Source organism: Scyliorhinus canicula, chromosome 9 (genome assembly GCF_902713615.1).
Source record: "Scyliorhinus canicula chromosome 9, sScyCan1.1, whole genome shotgun sequence".
In the NCBI taxonomy this organism is placed as follows: Eukaryota; Metazoa; Chordata; class Chondrichthyes; order Carcharhiniformes; family Scyliorhinidae; genus Scyliorhinus; species Scyliorhinus canicula.
This window is the reverse complement of record NC_052154.1, coordinates 156,440,706-156,461,171: the sequence shown is the minus strand read 5'-3', so window position 1 is coordinate 156,461,171 and position 20,466 is coordinate 156,440,706. Positions and strand designations below refer to the sequence as shown.

The 20,466-nt window shown below is 45.9% G+C and overlaps 1 protein-coding gene across 6 annotated transcripts in view; it reads right to left on the bottom strand.

Moving 5' to 3' along the window:
* phrf1 (PHD and ring finger domains 1) overlaps nucleotides 1–20,466 on the bottom strand; it is a 144,188-nt gene that overhangs the window by 38,708 nt on the left and 85,014 nt on the right. For all 6 annotated transcript variants that reach the window (XM_038808010.1, XM_038808007.1, XM_038808012.1 and 3 more), the window contains 4 exons: nucleotides 14,046–14,184; nucleotides 10,248–10,381; nucleotides 9,976–10,163; nucleotides 9,257–9,388 (listed from right to left, as the gene is read on the bottom strand). In XM_038808010.1, coding sequence (XP_038663938.1) covers nucleotides 9,257–9,388; nucleotides 9,976–10,163; nucleotides 10,248–10,381; nucleotides 14,046–14,184 — 593 coding nt within the window. The remainder of the gene's footprint in view (nucleotides 1–9,256; nucleotides 9,389–9,975; nucleotides 10,164–10,247; nucleotides 10,382–14,045; nucleotides 14,185–20,466) is intronic.

Below are 20,466 nucleotides of genomic sequence, written 5' to 3'. Positions count from 1 at the left end.
CCTTAATCTCGCTAATACCCAAGAAAGACAAAGACCCAACGGAGTGCGGGTAATACAGACTCATCTCACTACTAAACGCAGGCGCCAAAATATTGGCCAAGATTCAGCCAAAAGGTTGGAGAACTGCGTACCAGAAGATCAAACGGGCTTTGTCAAAGGTAGACAGCTAACATCGCACATCAGGCACTTGTTGAACATGATCATGACCCCATCCGGGGAGAGAACACGTGAGGTGATCGTCTCCCTGGATGCAGAAAGGGCCTTCGACAGGGTTGAATGGAAGTGCCTCAAGATGTACTAGAGCGGTTCGGGATCGGAGCAAGATTCGAGGGGGATGAGGGAATGCTGGGATCCCAAAGAAGGTCCTACAGAAACCAAAATCCAGGGACAGGCTAGCCCTCCCAAAACTACAATACTACCTCTGGGCACGACAGCAGAAAGAGTGAGGGGATGGATAAAGGAGCCAGAAGCAGTGTGGGTCTGTGTGGAGGAGGTCTCCTGCATGGGGACCTCGCTCCGGGCCCTCGCCACGGCAGCACTCCCACCCCACCCAAGAAACACTCCAGCAGCCCAGTGGTGATAGCCACCCTCCAGACTTGAAACCAACTACGGAAGCAATTCGGACTGACCAAAATGCTCGACAAAGCCCCCATCTGCAATAACCATAAGTTCACACCAGCACTCACTGACGCCAGCTTCAAAAGGTGGAAACAAGGCAGTGGGACTTTGACATCAGACCTATACATTAACGGTAGGATTACAATACTGGATGAATTGATGGAGAGATTCCAGCTAGCAAAGGGCAATGAACTCAGGTACCTGCAGTTGAAAAACCTCCTATAGAAGGAGACAAGGATGTACCCATGACCACCACGACAGACACTGCTAGAAGAGCTACTGGATGCAGACATCCTAGGCAGAGGGAACTGAGTGACATGTACGAAAGACTGATAGAGACAGCCGACACCGAATTGGACACGACGAGGAAATAGGAGGAAGACTTGGGGTTTGAAATAGGGTGGGGATTCTGGAGCGAAGCACCTCACAGGGTCAACTCGACCTCGACATGCACAAGACTCAACCTAAGGCAAATAAAGGTGGTACATAGTGCGCACTTTAACAAGAACCCGAATGAGCAGGTTCTTCCCGGAGGTGGAGGACAGATGTGAACAGTGCTAAGGACGCCTACATGTTCTGGTCTTGCCCCAGACATGCTGGGTACTGGACAGACTTCTTTGATGTGAAAGTGGTGAGGATGGAGCCATGTCCAAAAGTGACTGTCTTCGGGGTATCAGACCAGCCAGATCTACTCCTGGGGAGGAGGGTGGACGCCCTTGCCTTTGCCTCCCTGACTGCACGCTGTAGAATCATGCTCAGCTGGCTGTCCGACCTATTGGAATTTCTCCAAATGGAGAGAATTTAGTTCGCCATCTGTGGGTCAAAAATGGCTTCCTCAAAGCATGGGAGCCATTCACCCGACTGTTCCTGGACCTGTTTGTGGCCAACGCATAATTAAATAAGTAGCCAGACATAAGTAGGCAGGACAAGATAGAAGAGTGGAAAGTGAGGGAAGACCGGTTTTGGAGGGGGAGAGAGAGAGAGAGAGAGAGAGAGAGAGAGAGAAAGAAAGAGAGAGAGAAGAGGTAGCCAAACCCAGCAGGATGGAAAGGGGGGGCAGCAGAGAGTCAGAGAGTGGGGAAGGAGGGGGGGGGGGGGGGGGGGGGGATCAATGGAGGGGAGCAAGATATGGGAACACAAACGGGCCCGGGGGGGGGGGGAGACAACGGCCACAACAACCACAGCAAGGCGAGAGAGAGTAAGAAAAAAAGTGAAGAAGAAACGAACAATGGCCGAGGCAACTGCACCGATAAATACAAACAGCATCAGGGGCACCGCCCCTACATATCTGTATTTATGTCATGTACAAAACAAAATGAAAACATTTTAACAGTTAGAGTTGGAATTGTTACGGAAAAGGATAAAGATAGATAAGGAATAAAAGTTTAAATCAGGGAAATGCCAATTTTACTAAGCTCAAATGTGATTTGGCAGAAGTGGACTGGTAATAGCTACTTGGAAGGTAAATAAGTGCCAGAGCAGTGGAAAGAATTCAAGGAATAGATAAAGAGGGTTCAAAACAAACATGTTGCCACAAAATAGAGTGTGGGACTCCCAAATCTAGACACCCCATACATGTCAAAGAGCTTAGAGAACAAAAGGACAAACAGGATGTTTGTGTCAGATGCCAAGAGCTACTGGAAGCCGAGTGAGTGGTGTATAGAAAGTTTGGCAATTAAATTAAAAAGGAAATTAGGAAATCAAAGAGGACATGAAAAAATATTGGCAAGTTAAATCAAGGAAATACCAAAGATATTCCATAAATCCATAACAAGGCAATAACTAAGAGTAGCACCAAAAACGTAACTTACGGTTTGGAGATGGAATACGCAGGCATGGTACACGGCTGGGCCAGATAAGCAATCGTTTGACCAGCTCATGGTGCTCGTGGTGCAACACTTTAAACCCGACCCGTTAGTGATTTTTCTAAGATATTGATTTAATAAGGCGGAGAGGTCCCCCGGTGAATCCGTCACCGAGATAGTATCACGACTACGCATGAAAGCAGAGTTTTGAAATATGGAACTGCTTTATCAGATAAAGCACGGCAGCACGGTAGCATTGTGAATAGCACAATTGCTTCACAGCTCCAGGATCTCAGGTTCGATTCCCGGCTTGGGTCACTGTCTGCGCGGAGTCTGCACATCCTCCCCGTGTGTGCGTGGGCTTCCTCCGGGTGCTCCGGTTTCCTCCCAGTCCAAAGATGTGCAGGTTAGGTGGATTGGCCATGATAAATTGCCCTTAGTGTTCAAAATTGCCCTTAGTGTTGGGTGGGGTTACTGGGTTATGGAGATAGGGTGGAGGTGTTGACCTTGGGTGGGGTGCTCTTTCCAAGAGCCGGTGCAGACTCGATGGGCCGAATGGCCTCCTTCTGCGCTGTAAATTCTATGAATATGCTCCGCGATCATTTGGTCTGCGGTATAAATAATATGGAAATGCAGAAAAAGCTTTTGGGCGAAATCGCCGATCTTTTAGCAGGTACTGCAGATCTCCTTATCCCAAGAAAGCGCGGAACGCAACGTCTAAGATACAAGGGATGGAGATGTACGCTTTGGGTGTTGCCCCTCACGTAGTATCCCCACGCCTGGACCAAACACCGCAGCAACACTGGCCTCTAGTGGAAGACCCGGCCTGCAACGTATGACATCATCAAACTCAGTTGAAGGCAATTAGTCCCGCGTATGACGTGTGGGCACCCGTCTAGGCGTACTCGCAGGCAGCAGGAGGGCCAGCGCTCCAGGCGCTCTGATAGAGGTAGACCATATCCAGGGCTGGGCCTTGCATCTGGATGACTGATAAAAGACCGAGGATGAGGCGCTGAACAGTTTTTCTTTTAATAAATGATTTTTATTGGGTTTTTGAACAAAGTATATTTACCGTTACGTACACAGGATAAGAGACATATGTATAGAAGAGAAGGGCACGCCCAAACATACCAAAGAAAAGAAAATAATAAGTAATTAAAAATATACAATAAAAAATAAAATAGAATAACTGGTAGGGTATAGTGCACCAGCTCAACAGCAGCAACTCTGTACACCTGGCAAAATTATGGGGGAGGGGGGGGGGAAGAGATTGGGGAGGTGAATATACATTTGGGTACCGGAGAAACAATTACAGTGGGCAATACTCGAATGGGTTTGGTGTTGGTGTTGTCGCTTGCTTCTCCTGGACGGATCTCGCTGCCGTCTTGCGCTCACCTCCGCTTCTGCCGTTCCTCCCGTCTTTCGTCTTTATTCTCCTCGTTCACCATTTTGTCTTTATTCTCCTGGTTCACCATTTTGTCTTTATTCTCCTCGTTCCCTGAGGCGCTGAACAGTTAAGCAGCACCACGTGTGGCCCCTATTCATGTTCTATTACAGATGAATTGCCATTTGCTCCCAATGGAGTTAGATACGGGATCTGCCGTTTCTGTGGTGGTGCAGGACACCTTTGATCTTATTAAACGAGGTTTGCGTACTTTGACTTTGGCTGACATGGCGACTCGTTTGGCTACTTATAGGGGGGAGAACAACTGAATATTGTGGGGTCCACCTTTATCGGTAGTTTATGGGCGTCAATTAGTTCACCTTCCCTTTATTGTTGTGCAAGGAAGTGGCCCTGGCTTGCTGGGTGATGATTGGCCACACCAACTGCAGTTGGATTGGCAACATATCCTGCAAGTGGGACCTGGTAGTCTGTGTACGGTACTGAGCAAATTCTCGAGGTTTTTCAGCCCGGCTTGGGTACCTTTAAGGGGCCATGGCCAAGGTTCAGGTGGGCACAGAAGCCCAACCCTGATATCTTTGTGTCTGCCCGGTTCCTATACTATAGGTTAGGAAAGTCAAGACCGAACTTCGTCGTTTGGAGAGCATGGACATCATTAGACCTGTGCGCTTTGCCGATTGGGCAGTGCTGGTGGTCCCCATAATGAAGCCGGATAAGACAGTCCGCCTCTGCAGAGACTATAAATTGACAGTGAACATGACTTTGAGTTTGGACTGTTATTCTTCACTGTTCATCAAGGATCTTTATACTACATTGGCTGGTGGTTGTATGTATACGAAATGGATATGAGCAATGCTTATCTGGAGCTCGATAAATCATAGTGGAACTACGTCATGGTCAATATGTACAAGGAACTCTTTAGTATACCTGGCTCCTGTTTGGGGTATCCACAGCGTGCGCAGTCTTCCAGCGCGCCATGGAGAACATCCTGCGCAGATTGCCGTACACTGTGGTTTACTTAGACAACGTGCTAGTCACAGGGACCATGGACTAAGAACATTTGCAGAACCTCGAGGCGATGTTGATACTTCTTTTGGAGTTAGGGGTCCGCCTGCGCTGCGTGAAGTGAGTGTTTCATTCAAAGGCAGTAGCATGTTTTGAGTTTCGGGTGGACCAAGAAAGCCACTCAAAGTGCCTGGAGGTCCACAAAATAGCTATGATCACCTTCCGTAGAGCGATTGAGCATTTCTTTTTCCACCCTGAGATGCTTGTAACAGATAACGGAGCCTCTTTCATAAGTGAAGAGTATGTCACTTATATGAAAAGCAACTGTATTTGTCATGTCCACATTTTGCTACACACGGTTAAACGGGGGCTAACGAAACAGACTCCGGGCTCGATGGACACCAGGCTGGCAAGATTGTTATTCTCATACAGGATCATGCCGTACGCTGTAACTGGTACAGCCCACGCTGAGATGTTAATGGGTCACAGGCTTCGTACAAGACAGAGTTTGATTACATCAGACATCAGCTGAAAGGTGCGCTATAACCAAGATTTACAAGGGCATCGCGCAGTTTGACGTCGGCCTCTTCGCACCTGATAACGCGGTGTTCATTGGTAACTTCAGCGACAATGCTCCCTGGCTTTCTGGGTTGTCGTTGGTCAAACAAGACCAGTCTCTCACAAGTTCGGGTCTGGGAGCAACTGATGAGACTACATTTGGATCACATTCGTTCACGGAGGTTGCTCCCTCATGAGTTTCCTTGAAAGAAACCTGTCCTGGATCCTCTGGCTCCATTGTCAAACCAGCTGTTGTGACACCTCGAGTTGCTCTTAACACCGACAAACCCAATGTTGTATCATCCGATTCTGAAATGGAGACCCAGACCTCTGAAGGTCTCGGATGATGATCAGCCACCTCCTGTGGGTAGTCTACTACAGCATTCAAGCTGTAGATGACATTCACCAGCAAGGTTTAGGCCGACTGATCCGGGGCATCAGTTACATGACGACTTGCCAGAGCTGAAGAGAATCCAGCATCCTCTGCCAGCTCCTTCATCTCCGCCTCATTAGTCGTCAAGGGGTCTTTGGACTTTTGGGGGGAGAGGGGTTATGTAATATCCCACATGGGACCTACAGTGTGGGAATGATTTTCTTCCCCATGATCCTTGTGGACTACAAGCTCCCCCGCTAGGGGTGGGGGATCTCTATTAACCTTTGTATAAATGGTCAGCCAGTAAGGTGCAAACCAGAACAGGAACGCGGTAGGGATCTACCAGGCAGTGCATATATCGTGTTGGAAATAAAACTGCATTTCTTTATTTTACTCGGTATGGACCCCCGTGCCTTTATTAAAGTATATGTGCATAATTTAGACTTAAATCTAAGGGCAGAGTTAAGAAGTTTGCAGATGATGAGTGTGTGATTGATAATGAGAAAGAAAGCTGTCTGCTGCAGGACGTTTTCAATGAACTGGTCAGAAAAATGACAAATGGAATTCAATCCAGAGAAATTAGGTAATGCATTTGAGCGGGAAAGACAAAGCAAGGAAATAACCAATAACGTAGAGGAACGGGCAGAACCTTGGAGTGCATTTCTACAGAACCCTGAAGATATCAGGATAGGTAAGTAACTTGGTCAAGGAAGCATATGGGATAACATCCTTTATTAGCCAAGGCCGAGAGCAGGGAGGTTACGCTAGGACTATATACAAGTACTGCTCACAGTTCTGATCATGGCATTACATGCCATATGGTGATTACACTAAGAGTACAGAAGAGATTTACAAGGATATTGCCAGTTTTTTAAAAAACTATGACATAGAGGAGAGTAAAGGGAAATTTAATTGAGGTGTGTAAAATGAAGAGACCTATATACAGTGGATAGGAAATACCTATTCTGTTTAGCAATAAACAGGAGGTATAGGTTTAAAATGATTGGCAGAGGGATTAGAGGGGAGTTGAGGAGAAATATTTTCACCCAGAGAGCAGTGAAGTCTGGAACTCGCTATCTTAAAGGTAGAGGCAGGAAGGCAGGAACCCTCATCACATTTTTAAAAATACTTGGATATGCACTTTAGGAGTTGTAACTAACCAACCCATGGGTCAAGAGTTGAAAGGTGGGATTTGACTGGATAGTTCTTTTTGAACAGGCACAGAGGTGATGTAACCAATGGTCCTCTTCTGTGCTGTAACTTTGTAAGTTAAAGAGGACAGTTTTACAACCTAACAGGGCAAATCCAAGAAACCAGAAGGAAATAAAAGCAGTTGCCCTTGAGTTTATAAGCTAATGATCTATTGAAGGTAAAGGTGAGCCGGATGACTGGAAAGTGGCCAACATAAGTCAAATAGCGAGACATTTTAGAAAAAAATTAAAGTATCGAATTATTTTTTTCCAATTTAGGGGCCAATCCACCTACCCTACACATTTTTGGGTTGTGGGGGGTAAGACCCACGCAAACATGGGGAGAATGTACAAACTCCACATGGACAGCGACCCGGAGCCAGGATCGAACTAATGTCCTCAATGCCGATAGGCAGCAGTGCTAACCACTGTGCCACCCACAGCAAGACACAGTTAGCCTGGCTAATCATAGATGAGTTAGCTTAACATCTATGCAAGGAAAAAACCTGGAATCATTAACAAAAGATGAAATTACTAAATATCCAAAACAAGAAGAAAATATTGCTGAAAAGAGAGACATGTTGCAAAGCTTTTTGTCTTGCACTCATCGGGACAAATGCAAGAATGCCAAAAAATCACAACAATTTATACTAAAGAAGAAAAGAGTGTTGATTGGATTGCACTTGTGTGCTAATAGCTACCCAGCCAATTTAGGATAAGAAGTTAAGTTCATAACATGGCTCATTTATACTTGTTGAATCGACTTACATTCATATGGAAAAAGGAATACGTTCAAGACTGATGGAATTTTTGAATTACCCAGGAGTTTGGGAAGCCTATAGTTCCCTGTTGCTTTCTCCATGGCAACACCTTGGCCAGAGTCGACTTGCCAAGCAATCAACACCGTTTTCTCCATGAGTAGAAATCATTGTGGTTATTTGAAATTTCTGGTCTTAATAGAACTATTAGCCATGGCGCTGAGGGCTTTGATAGCTCGGGAAGGAATAGTTAAAGGAAGGGTAGAGCATAGCGTCTCGCTATACACTGACAATTTGCTGTTATAAACTAAGGATCCGGAGGTGTCAGCCATAAGCTAAATATAGGAAAGAGCGAATACTTGGTGGTTGGGGTGGAGAGTGGGGCTTGGTGGGTTGCTATTCCGGCTGGCAGGAAGTCATTTTGGTATTTGGGGATCCAGATAGCAAGGGATTAAAGAAAACGTTGGACGTGAACTACACAAATCGGGTAGAGAAGGTTACAGCGGATGTGAAGTTAGGGGGTGGAAGGAAAAGGGGTTGGAGGAGGTTGGAGATTTGTTTTTCGAGTGGCGGTTCACTAGCCTGGAGGAATGCTGATGGGTTCCAGATGCGTAGTTGGGTCAAAAGGACTTTCCAGCCTTCCCAGTGAAGGAGGCTTCTACCTTGCCAGAGCAGATTTTATCCTGCTCAGGATCAGAGGCGGCCAGTACGTCAGGCATATACCAGCAGATAGTGGGGGAGGTGACGTGCTCGGTTGAGGGCGTGAAGGCAAAGGGGGCAGAGGAGCTGGGGCCAATCTTGGAAGACGAGGTATGGAGCGAGGCACTGAGGAGGGTGGATGCAACCTCGTCCTGTGCGAGGGTGAGTCTCATTCAGCTAAAGGTAGTGCTTCGAGCACACCTTCGAAAGCCAGAATGAGTCAGTTTTTCGATGGGGTGGTGGATAGATGTGGTTGGTGTTCGAGGGGGCCGGCGCACATGTTCTGGTCATTTTCAAAGCTGGTGGGCTTCTGTAAGTCCTTTTTTGATACTATGTCAGCAATCCTGGACATTGGGTTGGAGCCTTGCCCACCGGTGGTGATTTTTGAGTTTCAACGGAGTTCCAGACGGGGGTGGGGGCAGACGTCCTGCCGTTTACCTCAGGGGACGGGGGCAATTTAACGGTGAGGTTTTAGTGTCATAAGGGAAAGTGGAGAGAGGTTTGTACTGTTTAGTTGTTAATCTGCGTTACTGTATGCTTCGTACAAAAATTGTTAAAAATTATAATAAAAATATTTCCAAAAAAACAAGAAATTTCTCATTCTTGTATTTGTCCTGATGATTGCAAGAGCTTCGGCAACATGTCTGTCTTTTCAGCAATATTCAGAAAGAAAACAATTAGAAACAGCAAACAAAGATAGTGCTCAACAAACTGCCATACTAAGGAAGGTTTGTCTTGTGTCGAAGGGGAAGGTAAGACAGGTTTTTCAATATTTCTATTCTTCTATTCTGACCAACCCTTTAACAAATCTCCGACCACTGTAACAATTGACTAACGGCATTTCCTACCTTGAGATTTTTGCAGAGATGGGTCGGGCTACTGGCCGGTGAGACCGCAGAGCTGAGCGGGAAAGAATTCTTCTCTTGTTGCTGAGGGGGGACCTGGGACTTGAAGTTTCCCTGTCGAAAGGGTCAGCAGCACTAAAAAAAAACACGTTTTTCTCCATTGATTTTTTCATGAAGCTCAAAACATTGGTAATTTTACATTTCAAATGATAGCCAAATCATACAGCCTCTTTAATGTAAAGGGAAGTCCTCAGCAGCTTTAAGTAGACCATTCGACACCCCACCCAGCCCCCTCCTCACCCGAGCCTGACCCCTTTCAACACGATCACGGCTAACCTGCCTCAATTCCACTTTCCTGCTTGCTCCCCATATCCCTCGAGTTCCTGATTTATCAAAAATCTGTCTATCTCAATCTTAAACATACCCAATGAAGGAGCAGCAACAACCCCTCTGGAGTAGGCAACCAGCTACTAGCACACTCATCTGCAAAATCCTCCTTCCATGTACATATCTGTGGTCTCATCCCCCCTCATCGCTTCACCTTCCTGAGAAAGAATCCAAGCTCTTAAATCCTTTGACCATGACCTCCTGAATATCCCCAAACTTCCTGTGCTCTATTTCCAAAGGCAGAGCCTCGACTTGTCCTGGCAGTGCTTTTGAAAACTTTTGTTATCAAAACTCCAAGAAGCATCTTAGAAGATTCAAACCAATGGAAAACTAACCTGTCAAATGGATCCAGGTCATTTGGATCACCATACACAGATAATGAAGCTGCTCCAATATCTGTTCGCATAGTCCTCAGGGAAGGTTCCAGTGGCCTGTACACAGAAGGAACTGAAATCCCATTTACAGGCTTACCAAGGCCAAGGTTCTTTGCGATGCGTGTACGTGTAGTGACACTCGGTTTAATCTATTTTAAAATGCAAAAATGTTACTCAATATTGGGCTGAAAACACAGAACTACAGTACAGGTCAGCAGCAATGTTGCTCTCACCGCCTTCTTCTTTCCCTTCCTTCTCTTCACTTTTCTCCTACGTCTCCTTGTAGGCTTTCCACTGGCCTTAACTCCAGATCCCAGGCTGGTTTTGCTGAAAAATTTCTTTGTTCCAACTCTTTTCTTCTTTTTACCTGGAGCAACCCCAGTAAGAACATATCACAAGTCAGCACACTCAGCTGGCATGAGTGGCTACTACAAGACTAGAAATTACAGTCTTTACACCAATTTCCATTCTGTGGCATTGTAATGCAGAATTAGGCACACTTAAATAAATTATTTCATACCCATCTCCTGCTCGCTACCACAGTTCCCTGCCTCCTAATCCGATCCACCCTCCCCCACCACCTTCCCAGGTTATGGACGTTAATCTTTCCACACGCTGGCTGGTAGGGGGGGTAGACAAAATGCTTCAGTGAAATCTATAGCCATCTCAGATAGCCACCTGCAAAGGACCAAGGGAATTATTGCCAACCCAGGACTCAAACAGACTCAGAGCTTTTGTGTATTTGCAACCCAGATAGCTAGATGCGATGAAAACCCCCACTCATTTGCATTCTAATGGCCCATTTCCCCAGAACAAAAGAACTGGACTCAGGTAACCGATACAGATACAGACTAATCGGCGCCACTCCCTTTACTCAGGGAGCCCAAACAGCCACGGTCAATGACCGCTAAGGACACACCCAGCCATCAAGGCACGCTCCCCTTTATTGCCCAAAATCAAAGGCAGCGATCGAAGCTTGTCGAATTATTGGGTCCAAGTTAAGGACCGTCCCAAAGAGCACGAAATCCCAGAGGGATAAGAGACACAGCCATGAGCTCAGTCTCTCTTGGATCCGGCCTATGCCAACCCAAGTGCAGCATAACGACCAGATAGACAAGTTCAGGACCAACAATCACTACCAGACAGATGAGCCCAGCAGAAACAGAGTCACTTCTTCCACCTGGCCCCACAAGATCCGGATAAATGCCTTGTCCATCTGCATAGAGCCAGTTGCCCTGAAGTATAGGTTATTGTAGTAGTTAGGTGTAGTTTAACTTGTAGTGTTTTGTGTTGCATGTCGAAGTAATCCTTGTGTGTAAATAAACCATCTTTGAACTTGAACTGACTAACTGGTTGTGTGGTCCTTTGATCGATATCCGGTAAAGCCTTGTGGTTGTATCATTTGATACCTGGCGACTCTAAAGAGCATCATTATCAATTGGCAACATTAATTGGCGACTCCGGTGCTGATTGGCAACAAATCCTCAAAAATATTAAAAAGATAGACTGATGTCGGGTAGCATGGTAGCTAGCACTGTCGCTTCACAGCTCCAGGGTCCCAGGTTCAATTGTCGGCTTAGGTCTATGCGAATCTGCACGTTCTCCCTGTGTCTGAGTGGGTTTCCTCCGGTTTCCTCCCACAAGTTCCGAAAGAGGTGCCATTAGGTAAATTGGACATTCTGAATTCTCCCTCAGTGTACCCGAATAGGTGCCGGAATGTGGCGACTAGGGGCTTTTCACAGTAACTTCATTGCACTGTTAATAGAACATAGAACATACAGTGCATAAGGAGGCCATTCGGCCCATCGAGTCTGAACAGGCCCAGATTAAGCCCTCACTTCCAGCCTATCCACGTAACCCAAAAACCCCTCCTAACCTTTTTGGACACTAAGGGCAATTTAGCATGGCCAATCCACCTAACCTGCACGTCTTTGGACTGTGGGAGGAAACCAGAGCACCCGGAGGAAACCCACGCAGACACGGGAGAACGTGCAGACTCCGCACAGACAGTGATCCAGCAGGGAATCGAACCTGGGACCCTGGCGCTGTGAAGCCATAGTGCGATCCACTTGTGCTACCGTGCTGCCCTAATGTAAGACTACTTGTGACAATGATAAAGATTATAAATTATGTGCTTGTAAATGTAATCTGGTTAATGTCAAGACGAAGTCAAGTGAAATAGATGAACATTAGAGAAAGATAAATTACACAAGTGAGAAATGTTTGGAACAATCTATTGCTGAACCGTTGGGCCAAATATTGGATGTTGGTTTCAATGCTGTGCATTCTATGTAATATTGCTACAAAGCAATAAATACAACATGTTTGTGCATAGTCAAACTATAACAAGTGGCAGCTAATGTACAAGAGGGTTGGACTTTGATGGCGCAAATAATGGCCGAGAGGAATAGGCTTTGATGAGCGAGTTAATGGCACAAGGCTGGTGGACTTTGATGGGAGAGTTAATGGTCGAGGGGGATATGCTTTGATGGGAGATTTAATGGTCGAGAGGGATGAACTTTAATGGGAGATTTAATGGTCAGGAGTGATGAGCTTTGATGGGAGGGTTAATGGTCAAGAGCGATGGGCTTTGATGGGAGGGTTAATGGTTGAGAGGGATGAGCTTTGACGGGAGAATAAATGGGCGAGAGGGGATGGGCTTTGACAGGAGAATCAATGGCTGAGAGGGGTGGGCTTTGAGGGGCGAATCATTGACCGCCAGGGGATGGGCTTTGATGGGAACGTTAATGGTAGAGAGGGATGAACTTTGACGGGACAGTAAATGGCCACGAGGGAACGGGCTTTGACGGGGAGGAGTCAATGGCCGAAAGGGGTGGGCTTTGACGGGGGTCAATGGCCAAAAGGGGTGGGCTTTGACGGGAGAGTCAATGGCTGAGAGGGGTGGGCTTTGACGGAAGCGTTAGCCTTAAGGGTCGAGAAGGGTGGGCTTTGATGGGAGGGTTAATGGTCAAGAGGGGTGAGCTTTGCTTAAAGTTCGAGATGGATGAGCTTTCTCGGGAGAGTAAATGGCCGAGAGGGGTGGGCTTTGACGGGAGAGTCAATGACCGCGAGGGGATGGGGTTTGATGGGAGCGCTAATGGTCGAGGGGATGGGCTTTGATGGGAGGGTTAATGGTCGAGGGGATGGGCTTTGATGGGAGGGTTAATGGTCGAGAGGGATGAGCTTTGATGGGAGAGTTCATGGCCGGAAGAGGTGGGCTTTGACTGGAGAGTCAATGACTGCGAGGGGATGGGCTTTGATGGGAGCGCTAATAGTTGAGAGGATGGACTTTGATGGGAGGGTTAATGGTCGAGGGGGAATGGGCTTTGATGGGAGAGTCAATGGCCGAGAGGGGTGGGCTTTGACAGGAGAGTCAATGGCCGAGAGAGGTGGGCATTGATGGGAGAGTCAATGGCTGAGAGGGGTGGGCATTGACGGAAGAGTCAATGGCCGAGAGGAGATGGGCTTTGACGGGCGAGTCAATGGCTGAGAGGGGTGGGCATTGACGGAAGAGTCAATGGCCGAGAGGAGATGGGCTTTGACGGGCGAGTCAATGGCTGAGAGGGGTGGGCATTGATGGAAGAGTCAATGGCCGAGAGGAGATGGGCTTTGACGGGCGAGTCAATGGCTGAGAGGGGTGGGCATTGATGGAAGAGTCAATGGCCGAGAGGAGATGGGCTTTGACGGGCGAGTCAATGGCTGAGAGGGGTGGGCATTGACGGAAGAGTCAATGGCCGAGAGAGGTGGGCATTGACGGGCGAGTCAATGGCTGAGAGGGGTGGGCATTGACGGAAGAGTCAATGGCCGAGAGGAGATGGGCTTTGACGGGCGAGTCAATGGCTGAGAGGGGTGGGCTTTGATGGGAGCGTTAAGGGTCGAGAGGGATGAGCTTTGATGGGAGAGTTAATGTGAAAGAGAAATGTGATTTCATAGGAGAGTCAATGGTGGAGAGTAATGTGAATGTTTAAATCCAAGAGGCATTGGCTTTTGTATTCCTGGCATTTTTTATGCATGAAGCTAGTCACCATTACCTGTTCTTCTTCTACGTCTCTTTGTGGTTCGAGTTCGTGGAGCGAGGGGGCGATAATACACAGCTGTGTTTAAGCCAGCGACGACAGTTTCAATAGTTTCATCTAGCAGACTTGCATTCATCAGGTACTGCGGTACATGCTGTTGGTAAAAACCAGCACAGGTTACATTACAAGTCCTTAAGCAGTTATTGTCTCTTATTGTGTATCGCTCAGTGCATTCTGGCAGCTGTAATCAGGGTACTCATGTCATTGGTTTTTCTTGGTATGACAGTGCTAAGATTGATAAAGAGCGTACTTCTATGACACCCAGGAACACATGGGTACCAGAGTAGTTTAATCAAAAAAAAAGCTTAGAACTACTTGGCAGAAATCATGCTTTGCCCTTCCTATCATACATGACTGAAGCATTTCCAACAGTGTTCAGCCAGAAGCGTCAAGCGATGATCGATCTCCAATGCCCACAGATGCCAGTCTCTAGCCAATTCAATTCACTCTGTGATATCAAGAAACAGCTGAAGGTACTAGATACAGGAAGGGCTGTGGGTCTGACATCTTGGCTGTTGCACGGAAAACCTCTGCTGCAGATCTAGCAAAGCTGTTCCTCTGCAGCTACGACACTGGCATCTACGGCCTTACCTGACAATATAGAAAACTGTCCAGTTACATCCTCTCCACAAAAGGCAGTGGAACATAGCAACAGGAGTAGGCCATTCAGCCCTTCGAGCCTGTCCTGTCATTTAATAAGATCATGGCTGATCTGTGACCTAACTCCATATACCTGCTTTTGGCCCATATCCCTTAATCTTTGCTTAACAAAAATCTATCGCAGATTTAAAATTAACCACTTGTTCAACTGCTGTTTGTGGGAAAGTTCCAAACCTTTACCACCCGTTGAGTGAAGGCATTCTTCCTAACATCCCCTCTGAATGGTCTAGCCCTAATTTTTAGTCTATGCCACCTAGTTTTAGAATCTCCAACCAGTGGAAATAGTTCTTCTTTATCTATCTTGCTTTTCCATTAATATCTTAAATACTTTGATCAAATCACCCTGAACCTTCAAAATCCTAGTGAAAAAGGCCTAATTTGTGTAACCACTCCTTCTAGCTTAACCCCTGTAGTTCAGGTTTTCGTTGCACTCCCTCCAAGGCCAAAATATCCTTCCTAAGGTCAGAACAGCTCAGTGACTCCAAGTGGGGTCTAACCAGAATTTTACTTGGCTGCAGTATAATCCCGGTATCTTTATATTGCAATCCTCTAGATATAAAGGCTAGCATTCCATTAGCCTTTTTGATTATTTTCTGCACTTGTTCGTGACATTTTATGGATCTATGCATCTGAACCCTCAAGTCTCTTTGGACACCCACTGTACCCAACCTCCACCCATTTAGAAAGTTTGTTGCTCTATCCTTTTTTTGGTCCAAACCTCACATCTGTTACATTCACCTAGTCTGCCAATATCTCCTTGCAATTTTATGTTATCTTCTAGGCTGTCTACAATGGCACCTAACACTGCATCATCAGCAAATTTTGATATATGACTTCCAGTACTTTCATCGAAGACATTAATGAATGTGAATAATTGAAGCCCCAACACAGGTCCCTGTGATGCACGAGTCACCTCCTGCCAATTAAAGTAATCACCCATCACTCCACTCTGTCATCTGCCAATCAACTAACTTCCTAACCATGTCAATAATTTATGCTCAACTCCGTGAGCTTCCACTTTAGTCCCTTATGTGGAAGTCCATATAAATAACATCCATGGACATTCCCTGTCGACTACCGTAGTCACCTCTTAAAAAAATTCAAGTCAGACACGACCTATCCTTCACGAATCCATGCTGGCTTTCCCTGTTCAACCAAAAGTTTGAGATGTGTTCAGTTACCCCATCCCTGATTATAGACTCCAGCAATTTCCCCACCATAGGCTAATTGGTCTGCAATTCCCTGGTTTCTCCCTTTCATCTGTGCAATTTTCCAATCCAGAGGGACTACTCCTGAATCTAGGGAACTCTGGAAGATTATAGGTAGGGCATCGACAATGTGCTCCCTTACTTCTTTTAACACCCTTGAGTGGAAACCGTCAGGTCCTGGGGATTTGTCACTTTTTAGTTCCATTAATTTCTGAGTTAGCTGCACTTATGTTAATTGTATTAAGTCCCTGTCCTCTATCAACTGTTAATTTTTTTGGGACTTTTGGCAAGTTATCCTCCTTTTCAACTGCAAATACTGAGGTAAAGTAATTGTTCAACATGTCTGCCATTTCCCCATTATCACTGACAATATCTCAATTTTCACCTTTTAGTGGGCCGACATCCGCTTTCCCTTTATAGCACAAAAATTTCTTCTTCCTGATTTTGATGTCTCTTGCGAGTTTATGAACTGCTTTATGACTATTTGTTGGTCTTTGTATATATCCCATTTGTCCAGATATCATAGACTTTACAGTGCAGAAAGAGGCCATTCGGCCCATCGAGTCTGCACCTGCTCTTGGAAAGAGCACCCTACCCAAGGTCAACACCTCCACCCTATCCCCATAACCCAGTAACCCCACCCAACACTAAGGGCAATTTTGGACACCAAGGGCAATTTTGGACACCAAGGGCAATTTATCATGGCCAATCCACCTAACCTGCACATCTCTGGACTGTGAGAGGAAACCGGAGCACCCGGAGGAAACCCACGCACACACAGGGAGGATGTACAGACTCCGCACAGACAGTGACCCAAGCCGGAATAAAACCTGGGACCCTGGAGCTGTGAAGCAGTTGTGTATCCACAATGCTACCGTGCTGCCCATCTGGGCTATGTTTTTCATGTTGGTAAGTCCTCTGTCGCCTTTTATTTTTATGCTGTCCCGGACATATTTAGTTGTTTATGGCTGTTTTTTTGGTGACGTGGAGTCTTTTCCTCTCAGAAGTATATACTCACTCTGTATCTTTAAATATTCACCACTGATCTTCAGTCGTTTGACCCATTAACAGATCTTCCAAGTTAACCATGAACAGTCTCTTTCTCATCTCATTAAAGTCAGCCTTACCCAAGGCTAACATCTGAATTGTTCTTTTCACTTTCAAACACTACACCGAATTCAATCATGTTGTGATCACTATTTGGTACATATTCGCACACAGTTTGGCTACTAATTTAATTTGGCTTATTACTCATAACTAAATCTAATATTGCCTGTCCCCTTGTTGCAGCTGGAACATCTTGCTGCAGGAAACTATCTCGGACATATTCCAGAAATTCATTACCTTTCTGACAGGTGCTTCTCTGCCCCTCCTAATCTCTGTGCAAGTTAAAATCCCCCATTAATACTGCTTTGCCTTTGCCACACACTTCCCTAATTTCTGCATTTATACAATCTGATGCCTCAGAACTGCGACCAGGGAGTCAATAGACAACACCCATTACAGCTTTAGATCCTTTTTTGTTCCTCAGTTCCACCCATATGGTGGAAATGCAAATTGACCAATTACGATCCCAGCAATCTACTCTCAGAATCACAAAGTGGAAGGCGTTGTTCACTCTGCCATCAAGTGGCACTTAAATAATACATAGCAATAACCTGCTCACTGAAGCGCAGTTGGGTTCCACAAGAGCAACTTTGCTCCAGACTTCATTACAGACTTGGTCCAAACAGACAAAAGAACTGAATTCCAGAGGTGAGGTGAGAGTGACTGCTCTTGACAGCAAGGCAGTATTTGAATGAGCCTGGCATCAAGGAGCCTTATCAATTGAAGTCAATGGGAGCTCTCCACTGGTTGGAGACAAATCTTGAAAGAAGATGGCTGTAGTGTTGCGAGGCCAAACAGGTATTCCTTAAGAGTAGTGCCCTAGGCCCAATTATCTTCACCTGCTTCATTAATCACCTCCCCTCTATCATAAGATCAGAAGTGGGGATGCTTGCACAATGTTCAGGACCATTCATGATTCCATAGCAGTCAGTGTTCATATGCAGGAAACTTGCTTCATCAGGGCACCTCACCCATCAATTTAAAGAATCACTGAAGCACAGGCTCCTTCGGCAGCACCTTCGAAACCCATAATCTCTACCTACAAGGTCAAAAGATGCATGGGAAACACCATCACCTTCAAGGTCCCCTCAAAACCATACCATCTTGATCTGGAACCAAATCATTATTCCTTTATTGGGTTGCTGCTGCTGGGTCAAAACCCTGTAACTCCTATCCTAAAATGGCTGATGGTGTACCCACACCAGAAGCAAAAAGCAGCAGTTCAAGAGGGCTCGCCATCACTTTCTCAAGTGAAATTAGGGATGAGCAAAAAAATGCTGGCCTCCCCACAGCTCATGAAAGAATAAAAATGTAGAGGGGGAAAACTAATTTAAAAATGAGAGAAACCTCGGCACATTTGCACTCAACAAGAAGTCTTTGTGGGGTGAAAAATAGAGGCTATATCAGTTTCATTCCGCTGTTGATAGTAAATTACCCTTGTGGCGTCTTTGAGAATACTTCAATGGAGTGAAGATTAGTGTATAAAGTCACTATGAAGGACATGATGATTTATGTCACCAGAGTGGGAAAGATCCAGGGATTATACTCCTGAATAGCCCTTAATACAAGTACACGCATGGTTGTCTAACCCGGGCAGACACCGGGATATGGGTGGATGATGGATATCACAGTATTGAGCACTCTCCAAGCTAACATATGAAGAGTCAAGTAACACAAGATGAAACCATAGCCCTGCATGAGTTGCTGACTTTTAGTAAACTGAATCCAAACACAAAGAAAATAAATGACCAACTCACATGGAATTCATTGCACTGCTGCAATGCCAGCATGAGATTGTTGGGACAAATAAAATTCGAAGAACTAACTATGATCAAGGAAATTACAATTATAAAGACACCCAGTTGGCTTACAAAGGCCAGATTTTAAAGCAGTAATGACAGCGAAAGGGCGCTCACCGTCATTACTCTTCTGAAAATGAAAGCAACTTCTGGAATCCACACATTTACAGGATAACGTGGAAATTCTGAAGTTTCTAGAAGTGATTCTACATTTCCTCACAGCATGAGGGGAATCTATGTTTATGATTTGTTTGTGTTTTCCAGGTGGGGGCCACGACCCAGTTGAAGAACTACAACTCCCGGCATACCCGGAGCTACAGCACAAGCGCAGGGTGCAGCCAAGGCTGCCCATGCTCCAGTCTGGGCTCCCTTTGATGACTGGAAAGCTCACATAAAAAGAATGTCCAGGTAACTGGGGTTTTGCATGGACACCTGACCATGGGACCTGGGAGCGTGTGAAAAGGAAGGTGGTCAGAAGGCTAAGAGGCTGCATAAAGTCTTTAGCTCATGAAGCTGTAAGGATCTTGAGTTCAGAGAACCCCAGCAACAGCTGATGCTGTTGGGGAGTTGGGGCTCAGGGAAGCAAAGGTGCAGTTGATAGCTCAGTGAAGCTGCCTGATCTACAAAGCAGGAAGCTGGGGCAAAGAGAAGCCCATGGTGAACAGTAGTTGTCTGCTAAGTACAGATGGATGGCCGTGATTGATGCTGGTCTGTAGCCTGATCATCCTAGTGGGACACATACTTGGACAACTTGACTGAGCAGCTGGAGGCAAGCAGTCGTTGGGGCAGTATGCAGTGAAGTCCAGATGCCTGACAACTCATTTCAGGGAGAAGAAGCAAGGGAGTTTCGAGACTGATTTGGAGCTGCTGTACAGGGAAATTAGAGGCTACATTGTAGAAAGAAACAAGCTTAAATTCCTCATGAAGGCGACAAGTTGTAAAGAACTCACGGTAATCACTGGCATCTGGGTTTGTAGCTAAGAAAATTCGTAGGATCTGTCTTTATGTCTGCCACTTAATGTGCAGTTAATAATAAATAATCTTTGTCACAAGTAGGCTTACATTAACGCAGCAATGAAGTTACTGTGAAAACCCCTAGTCGCCACATTTTGGCACCTATTCGGGTATCCTGAGGGAGAATTCAGAATGTCCAATTCACCTACCAACACGTCTTTTGGGATTTGTGGGAGGAAACCAGAGCACCCGGAGGAAACCCATGCAGACGCGGGGAGAATGTGTCCGCACAGACTAGACCCAAGCCAGGAATCGAACCTGGGTCCCTGGCGCTGTGAAGCAACTGTGCTAACCACTGTGTACCATGCTGCAGTGTTCACCCAGTTTGCCTAGTAATTAATGTGTACCTCATGTTAGATAGAGAGCATTGAGTGTTTGCTTTGTTGACAGTTCATAAATAAAAAATCTTCTGTTTGTTTAAAACCATGGAATCCTGTGGCTCTACTCTCTTTTCAATTAACTATGATTTCAAATTACATCTACTTTACAACAAAAGTTCCTGATCCCTAACGGGACTGTAGTAATAGGGTGTGTAATTGAAATCTCCAGACTGAATCAATTGGAAATTATCGAACTGACAAGAACTCC